We start from the raw sequence: 19,754 nt of genomic DNA, 5'->3' as shown, positions 1-19,754 counted from the left end.
TCTATTTGCTCATGAACCCATTTGCTAACTGGAAAGGATCTTGAGTAATGAATTATATTTGACTATAACTATTTAGCCAAAATAATTCCACGTTTTTAGGAAATGTGCAGCTCTTAACCTCATGGAAAAACCAGACAGAGAAAGTGTTCGTGCTGGAATTGTCCTAATAGGTGGCCAGTCAAAAATACAGATTAAAGACCAGATTATGCTTTAAAACAGGTTGTGTCCTCCTGATATTCTTGAATTCAGCTACCAAATCAGCTTGGCCAAGGTAACAGAATAATAACTGAAGGGCCACATATTACCATTCCTACCCATGAGCATGAGAAATGTATTGTTGTTATTACCAGACTGTTGGGATTACTTGAAAATTTGTTTTTATTATCTTCTGTTGTCAAGTATACCAAGTACTTATTGGTATAAAAGCTGTTAATCTTTACTATGTGGGAACCATATTTTTTCACTAGATAACTAACAGAATAATTCACATATTGCTGTAAATCAGAATATAATTTGTTTAGCATAGCATTTTGAGTAAATCAGCTGATGAAGTGAGCTACAGCTAAACTAAAAATTGTTAGTTGAAAAAGGTGCTACCAGAGTCTTTCTGATTTTTTTTTTTTCTTTGAATAAACCAAATCATTATGGTTTTGGCTTTTGTTTGAACCATGCCATTGCAACTTATTTAATTATGTATGGTTAAAGCAAACCATGATTTAATGCCATGGTTGACTCTACTCACTATATTTAATGTACTTTTAAAGTAATGTAGACAGAAAGTTCAATTAATTGTCAAAGATTAGACAAAGTGTTATCCCCTTGTTGAAGAAGTCATATGCCAGAAGTCATAGGGTAGGGAGCTAGTAGCCTCTCCTTCTTCTGGGGGAAGCTCCTGCTGCAAATAAATAACTACTCTGTCAATCCTTGTCCAGTGTTTCTTCCCTTCAAAATATGAGAATAACCAATGCAAAGAGTCCGTCTGTATACTGTATACTGTATACAGTATCTCAATTTCTTCTTTTTCTGTTAGGCTATAAGAAGGCCCTACAGTAAATTGACATATGTGACTTCAAATGCTAACAGTTGTTGCCTTTGGTATTTTCTCTTAAGTAGTTCTGTAGCAAAAGATCTCAGACTTTTCACAGTATCTTGACTAGGCATACCAGATATGGTTGCAGTAACTTTGGTAATTCTTTGCTGCCGTCTAGAAGATATCCGGATGTTCCCAGCCGAGATATGGCATGCCTAATCTTGACAAGATTCTTAAAACCCATTAAAAAAAAGACTGGAACTGCCCCTTAGTTTGCAATCTAGTAAGAATGTAACTCCTACTTTCCTGCATAAGAAGGACAGCTAATGTGTTTTAAGGGTGTAAACTGATTATATGGCGAATATACCACTTTTATCTTATGCTCAAACTCATGATATGGATCTTAGAATCTTGATAAAATGATTATTTAAGTTTTACCCCACTGCATTATTTGTTTTTGTGCAGAATAAAGCCAAAGTTCATTAGTTATATTTGTGTTGGAGATATTTCAGATTTATGCTATGTAAAATTAAAGCCAGTCTTACTGATTTTTTATTCATTTCATGAAACAGCCCCAAACATCAATTAGTATGGACATATTGCTTGCACTTGTTTGCTTCCAAAACTACTTGAAAATCAACATTGTCTCTTCATATCATTGAGCAAGTACATTGTGATGAATTATGTTACTATTTCATTTGTTCGTTTGAATTTATTTTAACATAATACACACATAATTTCTGTGTGTTGATGATACACAAGGATACAAGCAGCCTGAGAACTTTGGATTATTGGCAAATATGCACCGCTACCGGCTAAAACAAAGGTTTAAGCCTATGGCTGATCTTAGGATGGGGGCATTGAGAGATGTTAGAAAGATGTTCATATGCAGCTGTTGTGGTGGTCAGGAACATCCAGTAATTCATAAAAGAAAATGTAAAACTTGATTCCCAGACATATAATAGAGATTTTCCAGCACTGAGAAACTATCATCTCCCTTACTTGGACAGAGACTATTGACTGTTATCACTATATCACTGATTTTTTTATGCGTACCAGTTCTCATACACATACAACCCCCGGAATTAATAATTGAATTCTGGATTTTAACCATAGTGTAATTAGCAGAGGTATGGTATTTTTATTAATACTTTTATTAATGTACTTGCAGTAAGTAATTTGTAGATTGAATTTGCTGTTACCCTTTTTCAAACAAAACAAAACAGCCATTTTCCTTATTACAAGAGATGATGCTGACATATTTTATGCAAAACAGATCATGCACACAGACAAAAGACAAAAATGTTAACCACGGGTAACTAGTCAAGTCTATAGTGTATCACATGAAAGAGAAAATGTGCTACAGTGATAGGCAAGACTAGTTGTATAGCACACTAGTAGTATACAGTGCAGGCTTTTTTGCACTAAAATCAGGAATGTGTTGCATTTGTGTGAAAACTTTCCAAAACTCAGGGAAACCCAAGGAGTGAAAGACACTTATGTGGAGACAGGTTAAGACACCATCTTTACACATTGAAAGAATGTGTGAAGTGGGTTGCCTGGCATACCAGTGTACAACCACAGAACCTTGCTATCTTTTTGGAATGTGTGAGAAGATGCTGTATGCATACTGCAGACTGATGTATGTGGACAGAGTTCTTCTGTGTGTGTGGAGTCCTTGCCTTGAAAGGGTCCCTTTACATGTTGAGAAATTCTCTGTCGCTTTGTGTAGTCTTCTTCTAATCTATCCTAAATACCTTGCTAGGTTGTATGTGGCCAAGAAGTATGCCATCAGGGGCCCGCCCCAGTATGTATACTTCTGTGATGGTCTTCATGCTTTCATAGGCGTGTTGAGAATCGTCAGAATCTCTCTGGTAACAGCAGAGGAATGGACCAGACATCCTGAATACACTTTTTTAGACAAGCTGTATAAGTGCAGATTGGTCACATGCTCTCACTGCTGCATGATAGCTAAGTAAACCTCTGGGAACATTATGTAGAAAGACTGACACTTCTTCTGTTGTGACATGTGAGCTTTAAATCTAGTCTAAGGTTTACTGTTTGGTCTGATTAGATGAATATTTGGAAAAGCCTAACTATTTTTATGCAAAACATTTCTAAAACCAACAAAGCTTTGTGTTTACTTTTAGCCATGCACACCCAGTGCTTTATTTATGTAAATAGTTCTGGGATTGATACACTTTAGATTCAAAGAACTCAGCATCAGATCAGCTCTCATATTTCAGTTGCATTAGAATATTTAGCTACAAATTAAATACTTTTCAGTGCAATAAAACTGTGTCAAACTTAGTAGAAAAGCTGGGGAGGGTGTTCTTAAGATATGAGAGAATTCTTTTTTTCTCCGCTTTCTTTATTTTTCTTCTTCATTTAAGGGCAAGAAATACGTCACTAAGAAAATCAAACCCTGATGTGGGTAAATGAAACATGAGGCCTACTGACTTTCTAAGAACAGTTTAAATAATATTTTCCAAGGTTTCATTTTGTGTAATATTTTTGGGAAGGTGGTGCAAGGGCCCCTTTAAAGGAAGGCCAGGCTTGTTGTTTTTCTACTCAAAGAAGGATAAGAGTTACGAAATTGGAGCTTATTTAGTAAAAGGTGGGAAATTTTATACATTATCTCCACCACTGTAAAAATAGTAATATATACCTTAACCCACAATTTGCACTTTGTTTTTATACCAACCATTCGAACAGCTGATGAGGCAGAACATTAGAAAGGTAAAACATGAATCATATGTACAAAATTTGGAAGGATGCCATTTCATTTCTGGTATTTATTCAAAGCCTTGATTTTGAAACGTGTGATGGTGGAAGTAGATCCAGGAGCTCTTCTGACACATCATTTCATAGAGGAATTGTGGGATTTAACTCCTGTTTTGGATGTACAGATAGTCCTCGTTTAGTGACTTCCTCATTTAGTGACTGTTCACAGTTATGACAATGATGAAAAAATAACTTTATGACCAATCCTTGCATTTATGATCTCCATGGGTCTGTAAAGCAAAGGAAAGCTGAAGTAAGATCATAAGCACAGTTGTGGTTTCACTTAGTGACTGGTTTACTTAATGATCAAGTTGCCAGTCCCAATTGTGGTTGCTAAATGAAGGCTACCTGTAATTGTTTATTATTAGACTTTCCTGACTGGTCTCTGGTTTGATCTCTCTCATACTTAAGTGATTTTGCTTTTATCTGTTTCTTTTTTTCCCCATGGGATTCTATGGATATTATTGAACCTCCCTTGTGAAGACATCATCCTAATAGGCAGGATATACATGTTTAAAATGAGAAAGATAGAAGTATTGCAAATAAATATGGAATGTTTTGTGCTGCATATTTTAACATTCCTTCTCCTTTCCCTAAACAAATGCAATGTGTTCTGCAAATACCTACTGAAAGCCAGCAGATACAAAATGCATTAATAAATTACATAAGAAAAAGCATGATTAGCCCATTCGTGTCTTCCCATTCCCTGCTCCTGTCTTCTCTCCAGTTGCATCTGAAATTTCACACTCATTGTTTATAGGCTTTAAAATTTGCCTTTGAATCCTTGAGGGCAAGAACGGAGCTTAATTTGTAATGGAGATTCTCAAAGTAGTCAGTGCCTTGCATGAAATTCTGCTTCCACGGAGTTAAGGCATAAACACAATTCCACATATAGCTGTGAAATCATTTAAAAACAAGTCCTGCAAATGCCCCAAGTTAAAGAAGACAGCTGCTTTGTGCTACAGTGCCATTGATGTATCAGCAAATACATTCCCGGGAGGCATTCGTGATGGGCCAAGTATATGAAAGATTTCATTGTTTGGCAGCAGTGTAATTTGCTATTGCCCTCTGGATTCTACTTTTGAGCATTTTTCTTTAGAGATTGTATAACATTTGGCATTTGGACACTATTTAAATTTTTCTGTTAAATACGTGTACCATTAAAAAATTAAATCTTTACGTTTTCACACAGACAGCCTATCCCATAAATCAAATCTGAGAGAAGCTAAGCAGGGGTCTTTGACTGTGAACAGGACTAAGGTGACTGTTATAACTTCATCTTTATCTTATGAGCTGCACCCCTCAATCCAAAGTTGAAAAGATATAATTATTTCCATTATAAAACATCCTTGGTAGACTTATGTGTTATAGCCTGCCCAGTATCTAGAGGATTACGATCTATGTGGAATCATTTTCCTTCCCAATGAAGAAAGGGCTCCCCATTAAAAGGACATATTTATTATGACTGTACCCCTTCCGTCCCAAATAAAAGTTCTGGCATGTTTATTTGACTATAATCTAATGTTTTATGTGTTTGTCTGTGTGTGTGTGTGTATCTATATATAATTTTATTATATAGAATAATAAGAATAAGACTAATGCAAACTAAAATAGAGTGAAAAAGAAAAGACAAAAAGGAAAAAAGAAAGAAAAAATAAAAGTGCAAGAAGAAAAAAAGTAGCAGAAAAATAGAAAAGAAAGAAAAAAGATATAAGGAAGTGGCTTCCAATCTTCTTTACAACAGTTAAAAGTATAATTATAATAAATTGGTCTTTCACTCTAAAGTTACATCATGATTCTCTTGTTTCTATAATCTAGTGTGCTATTTAACTGAAAGCCAGGTAGCTACTGCAAACCAGGAAGTACATGGAGGTGAGTGGAGGGAAAATCAGTGCAGGATGGTAGATGAAGGATGAAATCCTTAATGGAAACCAGAGAGGCTGTGAAAGAGTTTACCTTCAATTCAACATCAATATACAGTTGCTCCACTAATCCCCAAGGAAAACAACCACCACCACCACAAAATATAGGCTTCTTTTCAAGTCTGATGTTGCCTAAAATATTTTTAAGAGTTTGTAAAAGCAATGAAAGGGTTCTCTATTCAGGCATGTGCAACTAGTTGAGTAGAAATAGATTTTCCTGCCCCTTCCATCATAAGGCCCCTCAAAAATGTTACAGAGAGGACAAAAGGGTCCTACCGAGGGGCGAAAGAAAAGTTCACAGAACAGATGGTGGTATAAAAGACCTCTCAATAAATAAATATGTTTCTTATGAGACTGTAACTACAGTCTTAAAACTATAAGCTATAAACGTTAGTATCATATCTGAGATTCATCCTAGCTTTAGTATGACCAATAGGAAACATTGGCTTTTAACCTCTGAATGCATTTCCATTTTCAACAGCTTTAAAACAATTATAAATTTTACTACAGTAGAAGTAGGATAAAATATTTCAAGTTGATGGAGAAGAATAAATCATTTTAAGAAATATATACTAATAAGTATATGTAAAAAGACAAGATAAAATATGACATGACTGATTTGTTTGGATACGTAAAGAATTAGGTACTTCAAGAATATTTTGGAAATGATTAATTTGCACCTAACTGCAGTAAACTGATATTTATATTGAAACTCACAAAATATTAAAATTTAAAAAGGCAAACAAGAAGACACAAATATTTTTGCAATGTTTTGGGAAAAGGGGTATTGTACATGACATGATGCAGTATGTGATTAATTACAAACACTGTAAATTACCAATTTATTACAATAATCGTATGGTAGAATTATGCATAATGTGTGATTTGAGATTATAGTCCGTGATTTAAAAAAGAGAGAGAGAGAAAGAAGTGTATAGATTCAAAAATCTAGTTTGGTGTTCTCCCAAATAAGTATCTTGGAAGAACACCAATATATATCATGTTGTGACACTAGAAGATGGGTGTGAATAATCTATTCCTGTTACACTGGGTACCAAGTCTTTGTAGCTCCAAACCACAGGATGATGTCATGTGTTTTGAGATTTGCAAAAACATATGTTGGCCTGATAATACTGCAAAGAAGTAATAATAAGAATAATTGCTTCTTGGAATAATAGCATTCAGCCATGACTTAGAAGACCGTACAATAAGTTAGGAGCATGTGATTGGCTTCTTTTGCTCCAGCTTTCTTGTGAAAGTGATCTAATTGGAGAATATTTATTTATTTTTAGAAAAGGTTTCCCTAACCTGACATCTTTTAGATCTTGGGAACTGAAACATGAATTTCTACTTTTTGGTATTTTAATACTTGTTAAATTTTGCTTCATTTAACTATTTTTCCTTTTATTATCATTGTATATATAACTATATAATGAAAAAGAAAAGAAAATAAGAAAAAGTTTCCCTAACCTGACATCTTTTGGATCTTGGGAACTGAAACATGCAGAATTCTGAAATATAGCCACCTGGAATACCCCAGATTGAGGAAAACTGTCATGGGCTATAAAGACAATTTTGTTTTACCATGATAGCTTTGAAACAATGCTATACTTATTTATTGTGTATTCAGCAGGAATCTTGATGGCCATATTACCATCATATTTACCATAAATTTGTTAACATTAGTCAGCATTTTTCTGCTGGCTTATGTATATGTTTTTTTAATTATTCTTAATAATAGTCATTTTGAATCTCCTTCCTTCTTTTCATCCATCCATCCTTCCACATGAGCTACACATCTTTTTGTAAATATATTTTATGTTGTATCAATATGCATTTATCTCAAAGGGTTTGTCAGTAGCAACGTCTGCACTGATTTCAAATTTAGAACATTAGATAGGTTAAGTACTACTTAATGCATATTAAAATGTGATTAAAACTCTTCTATTTTTATTTAATAAGTGGTAGATACATTATCATTTAGTAAAGGATATTAAGTCAAGTCTCAGTCACTAAAAAGAAGTTGTACTTGATGAATTTTTCTGTAAACCTTTGTTCCATAGTTCCTTGTGTTGTGAAACTTCTTTCTTTGCTCCTTTAAGGGTAGTGTTTCAATAGTAGTCCAATTGTAATTGTCAAGTACCTTCTTGGAAGTATAGCTTTTGTTCTGTAGTTTGGTTTCGGTGTTAAGTCAGCCCAAAGTTGGCTCATGTTCACTAAGAGTTTTCTTGGCAACACTGATCAGTTCTGCATCTTTGTATGCTTGTTTCTTTCTTTTGTCTCTCTCGCCCACTCCCCATCTTGGCTTCCTGATAGAACGATCACCACACAGGCCTATCCTGCAAGCTGGTCTACCAGCCAATATTTCTGCAGTAGTTGGGAGTGATGCAGAGTTTGTCTGCAAAGTCTACAGCGATGCTCAGCCTCATATCCAGTGGATAAAACACGTGGAAAAGAATGGAAGTAAATACGGGCCAGATGGATCACCATATTTTGAAGTTTTAAAGGTAAGTTTATTATTACTCATTTCTTTTAGGCAATAAGGAATTACTTTACAAATGTTAAAAATATTGTGAAATGGAGCCAAGGGATCAAATTCATTTTAATGACCTAGAACTTTTTTATTTTGCCTGTGCATAAATATGCCGCAATATTCTGAGTCTGGGCAACACATGGCTTCCACAAATGTTGCTGGAATACAATTCCCATTATTTCTCACCATTGGGTCATGCTAGCTGAGACTTATGGGAGTTACAATCTGACGTCATCTGGTGACTCACAATATTGTCCATTCTTGACAGAAACAAAAACATTTGTTTGGTGATTTATCCTCTAGAAATGCCTTTATTCACCGGCAAAATTGTTTATTTTTCAGATAATCATTACTTATTAAGAGAATTGCCATATCGTTATCTTAATATTACTTGTGATTTATAGTTTGCAAAAAATGTACAAGGTAAATAAAGAGAAAACATACTCTGCTTTTAATATTAAGGGCTAGGGGAACATTAAGTGGCCTTCTGAAGTGGTCATATTTGCTGCCAAAGAATGTTGGCAGTGCTGAACATCAGAGATGCTGGGATGTCAATTTTTCACCACCCTGTTGTGAAATGTCCAGTGGGCAATGAACTTTAAAGCTGGCAGCCACTGATTTCCTTACAAAGAAGAAGCTCATTTTAAAGTATTGTTCTCCTATGAAGTAACAGAGCCAGGAATCTAAGGACTTGGCACTACTGAACTATTACTTCTTTTCATTTTGTCTACTCAGGAGCTTTCCCATTCCACTTTTTTTAAATAAAATAAGTACAATATTTATGTACTAATATGCTAATTGGAAGACATCTTCGGTATTTTGGTGGCGGGACCATGGTGGTATCTACATTTGGGGTAGCAGTTACATTGTTCTCCTGTGTTATTGGTCTGTTCTAGCATTCGGGGATAAATAGTTCCAATGCTGAAGTGCTGAAACTGTACAATGTGACAGAGGAGGATGCTGGAGAATATATTTGTAAGGTCTCCAATTATATAGGGGAGGCCAACCAGTCTGCCTGGCTTATGGTTCAGCCAGATAAAGGTAAAAAATGTAAGTTAAAGAAAGCTGGATGTAGAAGCTGGAAAAATTGGTGCTTTGGGATTCTGCAGGCAGCTTGTAGGATAACTCTGTGACCTTGGTGTATTTATAATCCTGTCTTGAAGATGCAACTGGTTTTACTCCAGTAGCCATGGAAAAATTCCCACAAATAGTATATTTATTTATTTATTAAATTTATCCCCACCCATCTCCTCCCATTGGAGGAGATAGGAGATATGTCTTTTTAATCATCTGTTTTTGAACCTTTTTGTATTTTGTGTTTTACTTTGAAGCATTCATATATATTTGTTCATATATGTTTGTTCTTCGCATACTCTGAAGGATTCCAACCTGACCACTCTGACTTTTCCTTCTTCAACTATGTATCTAGCACACCCCTATACTTATAGGGACCATACATCCTTTATTATAAAGGGTGGTCCTCTATTTCAAGAAGCTGTCCATTAGATTTAATTTACTTATCTATTTTCTTAGTTTTGCTCTTGAATTTTCCTTTGTAAAGCAAAGTTATAAACATAAACAATTTTTTTTATCCTTATGAACTTCCCTTTTTGAGGTTTATCCTTCATTTTTTCCAAGAAACTATGGTCACCTATGCTATTAGTCACAACTAGTACTTGGGATAGACTTAAGGACTAAAGAATAATTATGAGGACAACATATATTAGACTTTTTCCCCAAGGTATCAGACTGAATTTGAATCCATGTAGATTCAATGCAGTATAGGTTATTCTCCTGGAAATCCACTGCTGACTGTATCCTTCATTATCATGTTATTTAGCTACCTGAACTATGCAAATACTTAAGCTATACAATATCATGTGGCTCTTGTTAATCAAGTGACAGGCATGGTAGCTATGTAAAAGCATTCTGTTCGAATGGTCACTGGGCATGAATCTTCTATTGTTAATTTCATTGTTTATGCCATGTGTACAATAGAACAGTAAAGCTACTATGCTGACTATGTTAGAAGATTGTTTAATTTGGGATTCCTTATTTTGGCCTTTAAACAATCCTATTGTTTACACTGTAACATGGAGACATGTTATGCTATTGACAATAGAGTAGCCTTAGTAAGTACTATGGCATTGTATCTCACTGTACTTGCTATCCATACCAGTATGATCATCTTAGAGGGTGCTGATTTGTACACTTTTACCATCATAATAGATGAAGTGTAGTCCCACCAAACAATCAGTCTTAGATTGGCTTCTCATGATTATTCGAGGCAGTGGTGGTCTGTTCTCTTATCTACTAGCATAGCATTTAATGATTTTTGCCAGAGGGCTTTTTTAAAAAAAGCTCTTTGGCCTATATCCAGAGTATAATGAACATACAGTACCTCCTTTTGGTAGTTTTATGTCTTAGTTTTCAACTCTTCCCTCTATGTTTCTGATATTCCTCCTTACTTTGAAGAAAAGTCTTTTTTTTTATTCTTTTGTGCACTTTGTTTCTGTGCCGTGATACCATTTTTAAAAACTCAAACAATTTGTGGTCGAATTTTTCCATGTTGTTTGATTGCATGCATATTAGGCGGTGAGTGTAGGTTTGGTGAAGGGTATCCATGATTTATTCCTCTCTGAGGTGCGCTGGGATCTGTTGGTAATTGCCTTTTGGTTGAGGATTTGTGGATGGGACCTCCCCACGGCGGTGCAAAATTGCTTCTTCGGAAGTGCCAAGTTCCCGTGGTCCCATTTCCCATCCACAAGAATTCCTAAAATGTCTAGCTTTTCTCTTGCCTCCATTTTTTTCCTAGGCTGCCGGTGTTAACACTACGGACAAAGAGATTGAGGTTCTCTATATACGGAATGTAACTTTTGAGGATGCTGGGGAGTATACATGCTTGGCGGGTAATTCTATTGGGATATCCTTTCACTCTGCATGGTTGACCGTCCTGCCAGGTATATACTGCTATCTTCCCATGGTTTTCTTCCCCTCCCTGCTTCCTTGTTGATTGCTACCAAATTAGCACAGCTTCTGTCTCAACAGTGAACACTGCACTGCAGTGTTAAAATATGGACCATGGTGGTTTTGGACTTCATTTGAATATTTCTAACTATTTTACTCTTGTTTCCATTAAAAAAAAAAGACTTTCCAGAATACTTTAAAAACAATCATAAACTTTTCCAGGAGTTTATGTTCCCCTGGGAAGTTTATATTTTAAAAGCAGGTAGGAGGGGGAGTTAAAAGGAGCATTTTTTGGAAAGCCCTCAACCACAACAAATTGGGATTTGTATCCATCAGAATTTGCTGTGTGGAAGCGTGAATACAGAAGCGGTGTTTCCATAACTTTACAATTGACTTGGTGTACTCTTTAAATGCTGCATGCTCCAAGCAAATGGGCTACTAATTTGCTTGTTTGCAAAATGTCTCTTGTCTTGCTTGCAATGATGTTGCTTCTGTTCTGAACAGAAATGCACATTAATTTGCTTTGTTAGCTGAAAATGTTGGTTAGAAAATATAATTATGGACATCTAGACTAATGAAAACTTCTTGCTTCATAACACTTTAACATATTACCTTACATTATTATTACAGAACCCTACATTACAGTTGCTGAAACCTGCACTGTTTATAATTTGCTGCTCTGTGTGTTTGTGCGTGTGTGTCTGTTTAAAGTTTTATATAAAGGTTCCTGCATGCCTGCATTGCTAAAGCATATAGTTTACACTTACGCTGTAAATTGCTATCAATTGTTTGCAAGGTTTCCAGGTTCTTTCTTTCCCCTTAATGTAAGAGAAGCCCACATTGCTATCTTATTTACTTATTAACTTTTGAGGCTCCAACGTGCATCCATCACTAAACAGGTGGTCACGGTTTAAAGTGGCTGTTGCTTCTGCTTGCCAAGTTACCTCCATATTTGCAACTGCTCAAGCACCACTTCCTGATCAATTTATGAATGAGTATTAACATAAGATGATATGAAAGAATAGCTTCTAATGTGCATTGCTTTCATACCAACCAGTTATAGTTGCAGAATTATTATTATTTTAATACTGAAATAAAACACTTAGGTGCATATAACATAAACTGATATTTCTAACAGTGTTTTCTCACAGTTGCAAGTAAAACAAAAGAAAAAACTATAAACGAAACTTTTACTGCAGGCTAAGAAATATTGGTTGTCAGGAATTTATTTATTTTAAACATGCAAAGCTGAATAATAGCAAATCATTATACTACCTCAAAGAACTTTTCCTATGAATTGGATATAAAATTGGTCATCCCCAGACAGTATAGCCAGTGGGAATATTGAAAGATGCTATTCAACATATCTCAGGATACCTGTTTGGAAAAGGCTGATCTACAAAATAAACATTGGCAGGGAGTACCGATAAACTAGTATTGCCATTGTTTCATGCCATTTATGGACTAGATACCGTTCAAGATCTGATATAAGCAGTCTCCCACTGTTCATCACATTTATTACAGCCCTAAGGCCAGACACAATAAAACTATATAATAGTAACAATCTTACATTAATACATACATACATACATACATATATAAACAAAAGCAATTAATATACTACAATCCAAAATTAATTAAGAATGAAAATATTAAAATGAATTGAGATTAAATACTATGTTAATAAATTCAAAATCTAAGTGATGGTGTGGCATATTTGTGCAGATGGTAGCACAAAACTGGGCAACCTGGGAGGATATTTTTGGGTCCTTGTCTGAGAGAAGTAACATTACACAGTAGTCACTCTCCCTGCCTGGAAATTTCTTCAATAATGGATATATAAGGATCTGTCGAGAATCCTTATATAGGGAACAACATATGGCTTAGGGTTTTTACTGAGCCGTCACCACATAGACATAGTCAAAGGTGCATAGGAGTACCCTTAAAACATCCAAAAAGGACTGCTGAGGGCAGTGCGTCCAGCCTGGCTAAAGTGAAAGCTTTATGAAATTTCAAAATTTTGATAGATGATAGAAAAGAAGCTGGAATGAACCCTTCTGGAAGAAAATGACAGATATTGGGGTGTGGCACCTTACTTAAATTTGTTTGGAGATCTATATCCCAGATTAGTTGTTTCAGGGTGGTTCTAGCATTATCAAATCCTAATGAGCCCAGACTTTCCATGGAGAAGCCCAACAATTTAATTTTGTCTAAGGCTTTTTTTAGCCAAGATGACTTAAAATGATCTCTAAATATTAATGGGGCTAAACCTATAGGCAACAAAATTAACTTTAGCCAGAAGGTAAGAAGAAGGAACCATGCTCTGGCATCCAATGAAACTATACCTATTTCTACCCGCAGGATGGCATTTTTGATACTTTTTGGTACCATCAGTATGGCTCTAATAAACTTATTCTGGATAGTTTCAATAGAATTGAGCTTAGCAAGGGAGCAGATCTGAGAGCCATAGAGAAGCTGAGGGACTACCTTAGCTTGAAAGACCTTGCAAGCTGCAGGAATATAATGAGCTCCTTTGGAATGGTAGAATTTTATAATAACTGATGCAGTACGCTGTGCAACACTTGCCCAGTACAGAAATGAGCGTTCCAGGATAAGGAAGCATGAAACTGCACTCCAAGGTATTTATAGGTGCACACCTGTTCAATTGGAGTCCCATTTATTTGTCATTTGTGAACCTTATAGTGGTGTTGGGCAAAAACTAAAGCTTTAGTTTTCTCATAATTTATTAAAAGTTTTTGATCTGTGCAAAATAAAGCTAGTGCCCTAAGTGCTTTTCTCCCATTGTTAAGTTTACTTATATACTTGCATATTTAGGTATATGAATGTTTTAATGCTGAAACTAGTTTTTATCTAGGCATAATTCAAAGATTGTAAGCTAATTGGAGGGAAGTGCTGAAATCATTCTTGAAACTGTCAATCATTACAAATTTAAAAGCTTTAAAACGTCTTGCATTTGTTACTGGAGCAAATGGATCTGTATAGTTATGCTACCATTTTCAGGGTAGACTATAACCATTATTCAGCTAGGGCAATAGATAGTCCTTGTAACACTTATGGAAGGCAGAAGCCATGGTGTGAAAATGTATGTTTTTAAAAAATAATAATTTGCTCCACTTTGGCCCTATAAAGACCCTCTACTTTGGCCCCATTAGATTTCATGTGTTGCTCTGCCAAAATGTTTGGATACAAGACTGAGTTTTAGGTGTTTCTTAACATCCAGTTAAATGCCATCAAGATGTACTAACATTGCTATGAGACACTGGATTTTCATGGCAATGCTTTACCAGCTATAGTTTTCAAAGGATCTCAAAGTTATATGCTCAGTTCCTTCTGACTTTAAAAGCCATGATCCTATGCTTATTTCTTAGAAATATTCATTCATTTAGTCACTTTGTTCACTGGACTTACTCCCATATGCGTAGATGGATAAAACTGATGAATGTTTGACATTTAATATAGCCTGGCAGTATTGTGACTAAATGAATGAGAATACTTAATTCAGATACTTGAAATGTAGTTCCTGTCAACTCTCAGTAGAAGTATAGGGATGTTTCATCCAAGCTAGTTGATGCCTAATCTTTGTTATGCTTTGCTCTCTCATAAGCCTTGCTTTTCAGCTAGCTTTCAGTCCTTGTTTGGCTTTCGTTGTGTGTTCAGGTGGCCCACAGGGTAACATACAACGTTCCTTAAAATTATTTTACTAAACCTGTCATTTGCTGCAGGCCAAATACTGGGAGATTGGGATAAATATTGATTCATCTGGAGTGAATTATGTGCCTGTTTTCCTATCTCAAGGAGCTTGGCTAAAAAAGGAAAAATAGAGTAAGAAGAAAAGGTGATCACAGGCACAATTCCAATAATATGTAGTCTTAATTTCAAAGATAAATAGGGCTGTCTAATAACCCCACACTGATCATATTCAGAAGTTATCTTGAAAGGCTTATTTAGTCAAAAAGCAGCTTCAGCCACATTCTGAAATATTGGATGTGCTAAGCACTGATATGTTGAAATATCCCATCAGTTAAGTTGGGTCCACACTGTGGAAATGATGCAGTAGTTCTTAAGGTCCATTTATTTACATGCTCTTTACTATTCAGCTTGTTCTTTTGCTGCCTCCTAATTCTTTGTCCTGCCTGTTCCCCCTTCACACTTGCACTGTAGCTCCAATCGAAGAAAGACCATACCCAACATACCCAGACTACGTGGAGATAGGCATTTACTGCTCAGGAGTCTTTATAATTGTCTTTATGGTGGTGGCTGTCATCGTGTGGCGCCTGAGATCTACAACCAAGAAGTCAGACTTCAGCAGTCAACCCGCTGTGCACAAATTGACAAAGCGCATTCCTTTGCGCAGACAGGTAACAGAAAGTAGATAAAGAGTTAAAAAAAACCTAATACCCTTCCCTTAATAAATCAAGCCAGCTGATCCTTTGGGACACTTCCAAGTCAGATTCAGGGAGTATCTAATGGCTGAAAACAGTAGTCCTATAAATTCAAGTGTTTTTTTTTTTTAATTCACTGCTCCCTGACTCCAAAGATTTGACCCACAAAAAATGTTTTAGGACACACAGACAGATTGTCTGTGTGTCTGTCATGATTCAGGGTAATAGGACAACTCTCTTCATAAGTTCTGAGACACTTTTCAGGGTATAAATGTAGAGGAAAGTTACTATGTTTAAACTGTGATCAAAGATCACACTGAGGAAGTGAACAATTTTCTGAAACCCATTTTGAGCTCACAAATTCAAATAGAGAACTAATTTTCAATGTGTTGTAAATTATTTAATGTCAGGATAGAAATGGGTGATGTTGAGAAAGAGAGATTAAGCTTCTAGTGCAAAAAAGAAATACTTAGTGAGCTACAGTAAATGGAAAAGGTTTAGCACAATGGGAGAGGAAAATCAGCAAAAATCTAGATCCCTTTCTTTGGGTGTGAATTCAATAGGCATTAGAGTGCAGACAGAGGCCAGAGCCTTCATCTGAACAACAATAATTGTGCTTTGCTAAAGCATATCAGTACAGCAGTATGTCCCACGTGGTAGAAGGTGATTTCTGCCCACTGCAAATGTTTTTTTTTCCCTTATGTTTGAGTAACACTGTCAAGAGAGTTGGGAAATTTGCAGTTATGAAAGTGTGTGTGTGTGTGCTTATAGACAAGAATCTTTAAAAAGAAATGGAAAGTCCAGTGATACATGAATTGATATAGCTTCTAATGCTATTTTATGTTAAATTGCTATAAATGGCATTTTTGAAGCTCCAGATCGTGTCATGTTCATGATACTCAAAGACTTTTCATAAGTTTGTTAGGTATTTTGGAGATATGCATCATTTACAATTTATTCATACAGAAATAGCATTAACTCATCCGTGGAAATATGAAGGTTTTAGAGAGCTGATCAGAAACTTTATAAAAGCTAAATATCTGTGTTACTGTAGATTATGATTACCTAAATCAATTTCCGATGTGCTATCCATCAAATTCTCATTTACATGACCATCATCATGCCATTGAAACAACATGAAATTTAAAAAAAATTAATACAAATATTTTAAAATATTTTTATTGAAAGTGTTATCTCTTTGTATACATGGAGCTTACTTTTAAATTTTAAAATTTCTGCACAAGGATTATGGTGCCTTTTAATAACCAGGACCTCTTCATTCATGCATTGTTTTAAATGAATACATATTCAATATAATTGCAACTATTAGTATCTTCCTTGGTGCTGTGGTCGAGTGGTCTAGTGGTTAAGGCAACGGGCTAGAAACCAGGAGACTGAGAGTTCTAGTCCCGCCTTGGGCATGAAGTCCAGCTGGGTGGGCCAACCTTGGGCCAGTTACTCTCTCTCAGCCCAACTCACTTCACAGGGTTGCTGTTGTGGGGAAAATAGGAGGAGGAAGGAATAGTTGGTATGTTCCCCACCTTGAGTTATTTATAAAAATAATAAAGACAGGGTATAAAAGAAAATAAAGAAAGAATAAATAAATAAATAAAAAATAAATATCCTATATGTCACACTGCCACCTCTTCCTTCATGATTGACAGATGATGATGGAATTGGTCATACATTGTGTTTGGCCCCAAATTTCTTCTCCCATTCCCACCCTGAAGTAGAAGATGTGATTGGTTTGTTAAAAATACAACCTTCAGAATTAAATACAGTTATATCTAGTAGTTGGATTTATGACTTGCAATGTCATATGCAAGTTTTTCTTTAGGTTATGATGTATTTAAAAAATGCATAGGTCATCAAAAAGCATCAAAAGAAGGGGAGCAAACAGAAGAGAGGAAACAAGTGTACAAAGTGTGGAATTATTGAGAGGGTAGCAAGAACATTATCTTGAATTGTATCTTTGTACTTATCTGTCAAATATTATTTAATCACCTTACTGGAAGGCCCATATCTAGTATACACATTTGGTATTCCAAAATGTATGTGTGTCTACCTTTATACTCTACATGTTTGTGTATATATGCAAAAACATATGTGAAAACTTGAACGTCTTGCTCTCAGCTAAACAGAACGTTCCTTAACTTTATGTTAAGAACAGTGATCTGAATCAGACCCTGAATGAAAGGAAATCATTAGACTGGACTTGAACAAAAGGATCTCGATGGCCTGACCTAGGTAACAGAGAAAATACTATTGGTATAGAGTACGAGACATCAATCAGTAGTTAGGCCATGGTTCATCATAAGGTTAATATTTCCCAGACAGCAGCTATTCCAGACTATTGATTTGTTAAATGCTGTTTCATCAGTTACCTTTTCTTTTGCAATAGAATGCTTTGCTTTCATCATTTCTCATACACTTGTGCATTGGAGTCCACACAGTATGTCTAATTGACATTTAAAACAGTTTGTGTTGCAAGTTTAGGAAATAAATTTTCTACATGCTTGTTTTACTGAGCAGATGGTATTTCAGTTTTTATTTATACAAGAAAATAACTCCTGATAGGTATGTAATTTTCTGGTGTATCAGCTAGGAGTTCTTGGAGCACTTAGTACATTGCACCATTTTTTTAAAGCTGTAGTAGAGTTGACAATGACTTGATGGCCCATAATCATATTCTGATTTTCAAAACTGTATCCACTGCAAATATTTTTTTTAATTTTCATAGTTCAATAAATGTTATATTAATATTATTTCCCCAACTGCCCACCCAAGTGCATAAGTCAAAGAAATTATGATTTGTGGACACCAAGATAACATACATAATAGTTTCTTCTAGTCCTAAAAGTTACTGTGTAATTTCTATATATTTAAGGTTAGGTTTTTCTACTTTTTCCCCTAAATCCAAAGTAGTTTGGGAAAAAAAAATCCAGAGAATATTTTGTTTTACAATCATATGTTACCGGATTAGTTGAATAAGGCTTTATTGTTTCTATTCACAGAATATCCTGTGATGATCACCGTCTACCACTTACTTTTATTCTTAAACTTAATTTTAAAAAAATCTTGAAAAGATTTAGTAATAAACTTTTGTTTATTAGTTCAGCTAAATAGAAACTGAAACAGGTAAATGCAGTATACTGTCTTCTTGGTGTTCATAGCATTTGTAGAAAGAATCATACTTTTGAATATGAATTTAGGAATCAGCTGGTTTAGAGGACATTTGGAAGTCTTGGTGATACAGTGATGACATTCCCACATTTTTAGAGTTAAGTTCTTCGTCAAAAACAATTCCTGCTGGACAAATTGGGGCTTATGTGAAATAGTACCTTACATAGGAAATCACTTTTAACATTACAGGTTTCTCAGGCTAAGTCGTCAGAATTAGTATATCAGCCATTGTTTGTGATACGGTTTCGGAGACATTACCTTGCTGAATATATGATGCAATAAATCAATCATCCAAATAAGTAAGATTTCATAGGCACCTTCAAACGTTTTCTTGAAATCTTTTCTTTTTCAGGTTTCTATATCACTTCAATGAAGTGCTCTAATAAAGTTAAACTGGGAGAACAGGAATGTTCATGATTTCCCCCCATTAATAATAGTTCATAAATTAGAGTACATTCAAAGATTATATTTGCTATTTCTTTCATGCTGGTTAGAAGAATTGCCAGGTTGACAGTGATTAGGAAACCAACAAATCTAAATCAATTTGCTAATAACAATTCTACCCTAACACAAACTGCAGGTGATAACCTTCACCAAGGTTTTGCTATAGAAAATGGCTTTTACTAATCTTTTATTAAAGCTATATCCCTTTTTCTAAACCATGTTTCAAGCCAAAAACAATGTGTCATATCATTGGATCAGATGTTTTTTACATTCACCAGATGGAGCAATTATCAGGAAAGTTACAATTAAAAAAAATGGTTGACAGCATTTTGGAGAAAAGATAATCATGTGCAGAATAGATGCATACATAAAATATAAGAAAAGAAGAGAAGGAAGCCCTATTTCTAAACAAAATGCTCTAACAGAATAAAGAATAATTTGTCTAAAAGTAAAACTACATTTCTTTCTGAAAGCCAAGCATGAACTAG

The 19,754-nt window shown here is 35.1% G+C and overlaps 1 protein-coding gene across 18 annotated transcripts in view; it reads left to right on the top strand.

The window, feature by feature from the left end:
* The window catches only part of FGFR2 (fibroblast growth factor receptor 2), a 151,271-nt gene that overhangs the window by 104,789 nt on the left and 26,728 nt on the right, over nucleotides 1–19,754 (top strand). For 4 of the 18 annotated variants that reach the window (XM_063307255.1, XM_063307256.1, XM_063307257.1 and 1 more), the window contains exons 7-9: nucleotides 8,053–8,243; nucleotides 9,166–9,319; nucleotides 15,419–15,622. In XM_063307255.1, the coding sequence (XP_063163325.1) occupies nucleotides 8,053–8,243; nucleotides 9,166–9,319; nucleotides 15,419–15,622 (549 nt within the window). Of the gene's footprint in view, nucleotides 1–8,052; nucleotides 8,244–9,165; nucleotides 9,320–11,084; nucleotides 11,230–15,418; nucleotides 15,623–19,754 lie in introns of all 18 variants that reach the window. The other 14 variants (XM_063307268.1, XM_063307261.1, XM_063307264.1 and 11 more) reach the window with 5 other exon arrangements.

Source organism: Candoia aspera, chromosome 6, assembly GCF_035149785.1.
Source record: "Candoia aspera isolate rCanAsp1 chromosome 6, rCanAsp1.hap2, whole genome shotgun sequence".
Lineage (NCBI taxonomy): Eukaryota > Metazoa > Chordata > Lepidosauria > Squamata > Boidae > Candoia > Candoia aspera.
Note: the sequence above shows the minus strand (reverse complement) of the source record. Positions and strands in the feature narration are given on the sequence as shown.